Source organism: Populus euphratica, unplaced genomic scaffold, assembly GCF_000495115.2.
Source record: "Populus euphratica unplaced genomic scaffold, PopEup_1.0 scaffold141.1, whole genome shotgun sequence".
Lineage (NCBI taxonomy): Eukaryota > Viridiplantae > Streptophyta > Magnoliopsida > Malpighiales > Salicaceae > Populus > Populus euphratica.
Genome location: NW_011499971.1, coordinates 607,427 through 610,414, shown reverse-complemented (window position 1 = coordinate 610,414; position 2,988 = coordinate 607,427). Strand labels below are relative to the sequence as shown.

Here is a 2,988-nt window from a genome sequence, read left to right as displayed (position 1 = left end):
CATCATTTAATCTCATTAGATTTTTTTTTTTATCAAATCTAGTCCTCATTCTTTTGATTGCTATTTTGTTATCTTTTAAATTATTATTTTTTTATTTTTTCCTGTGGAGTTCAATTTTATTTTATTTGGTTTTCAATTTTGGTCCTCATTTTTTATTGCTCTTTTTATATCCTTTTCTTCATTTATTTTATTTTTCAATATAGTCTCTAATCAGTTTCTTTCAATTATTTTTGTGCATTGTTTAGTCCTTATTATTTTGATTTTAGTTATTTTGATTTTAATTTTTTTATGATTTGAAAATTTTCTTCGTGGTTATTTCATGTTTGTCCTTTATAAGATAATCTTAGTTTCATAACTTGGTCTACCAGTTTTAACGATGTACCAGGTTTAAGTTTGATCTTTTTTAGGGTCTTTTTGAAAAAAAAAAATTGTTATCATTTGGCATTAAACTATTGGGTCTTGAGCTTCCTGATTTGTTTTGCTTTCTATTTTGTTGGCTTATCTCTGTCTCATATGAAATTGTAAATTATTAAATATTATTTAAAAATAAATACTTGTGTTAGTGTATAATAGGTTATCCCAAATACGAGGTGATAAAGTTAACCCAAGTTAGCTTGCATTTTGTTACTAAGTTTTTTTTTTTTTTAACTTTGGTATTTTTTGCTAAGTGCTTCTTTTGGAAGTCTAACTTTTTCCTCAATTTTTTATGAATTTTTTTTTTAGTTTCATCATTTTGCATGAAATAATTTACTCTTGAGTTTTGTTATTTTTTTTCTTTTCTTTATGTTTGGTTATTATGATGGTAAGTTGGTAAAGTTAGTCCGGTATTTTTTTATAAGTATCTATTGTTGAACTTTGTTGTTTTTTGCTAGGTACTTCTTTTTTATATTTTTTATTCTAATATCATATTATGAGTTTTACGTTTATCAATTTAGATGAGTTGACTCGGGTTTACTTCTTCGATGTTATTTTTTTTATTTTTGATATTAAGTTATTAGATCTTGAATTTGATGATTTTTTTACTTTTTTTTTTTAAGTTGTTTTAATCTTATACCGTGAATCATGTTTTAATAAATTAAACTTGATTTTTCTTGGATTATTATTGTTTAAATATTATATTTGTATGTTGAGAAAATTTGAATCGGCTCGCAGCGTAAGCGTAATGCGTGCGAAAGACAAAAGTTATGCTTCATTTATAAAATTCAATATCTTTTTTTTCCAGACGACATTCCATCCGATTTTCTGACTCTTCACATTTAAAACTTTTCTGTTTTTAAGATTTAATTAAAATATCATGCACATTAAACATTAAAGCGAACAATAAAATAGAAATATTCGAAAATGAAGTTAGAAGTACTACAAGATTTCAAAGCCTTAAAGACAAATCTAGCTGGCTCAACTCCTCTTGAACATTTTCGGTTCTATACACCAGGGACCAAGAACCCCCGACACCTTCCATGGAACCATAATTCATCGCTGTCCTGCCATAGCTCGTGTCATCAACAAACCTACCAGCATGTCCATGGTGCTCGAACCTTGCTAGGGCTGGTTCATGATGTCGAGGAAAGCTTGACCCACTCATGCAAGGAGACGATCCTGACCGTGGGTTCGATCTTCCATGAGCCCGTACGGATGAACTCATCTCTCGGCTCTTTTTGGCCAAGGTTCTCTCAAGCTTATGAGCATTTTGGTGACCCCCGAGAGCTTGTGAGCTATAAAACTTTCTTTGGCAGTAGTTGCATGAGAAAATTCGAGGTTCTGCCGGACTATGAGGAGATGATGATGAAGAAGAGGATGGCTCGAGTACAAGTTCTAGGTTTAGTTGATTGCTTGGTAGGCTTAGACGTAGAGAGGTGTTTGGTTGGAAATCCATGGCCCTAGCCTAGAGGGATAGGGAGAAAGATAGAGTGAATAATTAGCCAAGTATTAATTGGAGATGGGGCTTGATGTAACTACGGATGAGTGGTGATCGATTATAATGGGAGAGAGAGAGAGAAGAGAGATTTGTGGAAAGTAAAAAAAAGAAGTTAGACTATTTGAGTAAAAGAGAAAAATTGGAGAGTAGAGATACAATGAAGTAGAAGGAGAAGGTCAGTCTTACATTATATAAGCTGCAATGGCTCACTGTTCCTGAAAAAGAGATAGGCAATTTTGTTAGAATGTGTGTGTGAGAGAGAGAAAGAGAGAAAGAGACAGGAAGCTGCAAGGGTCAGTGTAGGATCGAAGGGTTGTCGCCTCCATTAATGGCAGCATTATAATCACTTGTCGGCCCATGGAAAAATTCCGTCGTATTAAATCTCTCCTAATATATGTTCTCGTAACAGAGGGAACACTAATTAAACCTAAATCTCAGTAATGCTTAGCTTTTATATCTTTTTTCCCCCATTGTCTTCCGAGCCTACGTAATTAGCCTATCTTTTCAATATGGATACAATTAATATCAACTTCTCTCTATAATCAATGGAGTACGAGTTGAGATTGTAATACACTCATGATTAATCTTGCTTGCTAATATTAGTATTAGATTAATCAACATGGAAAACCATCTTGACTTGACTAAACATGCAATATGATAAGAGACCATTACTTAGTCCCAAAACTATCCTATTGTCGTCGTTCATTGAACAACCCTACTGGATGAGAAGGAGTCCCTCTGCACTGAATCCATTTGCAAACCAGTTGGATACCTTTATGTTGTTCGATCGTAGACTACATTGTGACAAATAATTCAAGAGATTTCTGTGCTTAAGTACAAAACTCAATGTCCTTTCACTCTCGCTTTCCAACAGAGTACTTGTCAGTCACAAGATTTCTCCATGATATAAGTATGAATGTTTTGCAAAATGTTACTGAAAATTAGTTTCTTAGATCAAATAAACTTGATGTCCTTGTAACATAATTCAAGGATTATTTTTTAAAAAGAAAATTTTAAAACAATCCTATCACCTTTAACACCTAACAAACAAAAAAACCCTAGAAGATAAAACT

General features: G+C 32.4%; 1 protein-coding gene across 1 annotated transcript; it reads right to left on the bottom strand.

Moving 5' to 3' along the window:
• Positions 1 to 1,279: 1,279 nt before the first annotated feature.
• Positions 1,280 to 2,106, bottom strand: LOC105139300 (zinc finger protein 2-like). Its single transcript, XM_011045686.1, has one exon. It carries the CDS (start codon positions 1,871 to 1,873, stop codon positions 1,367 to 1,369), a length of 507 nt encoding a protein of 168 aa, XP_011043988.1. The 5' UTR covers positions 1,874 to 2,106; the 3' UTR covers positions 1,280 to 1,366.
• Positions 2,107 to 2,988: the final 882 nt, after the last annotated feature.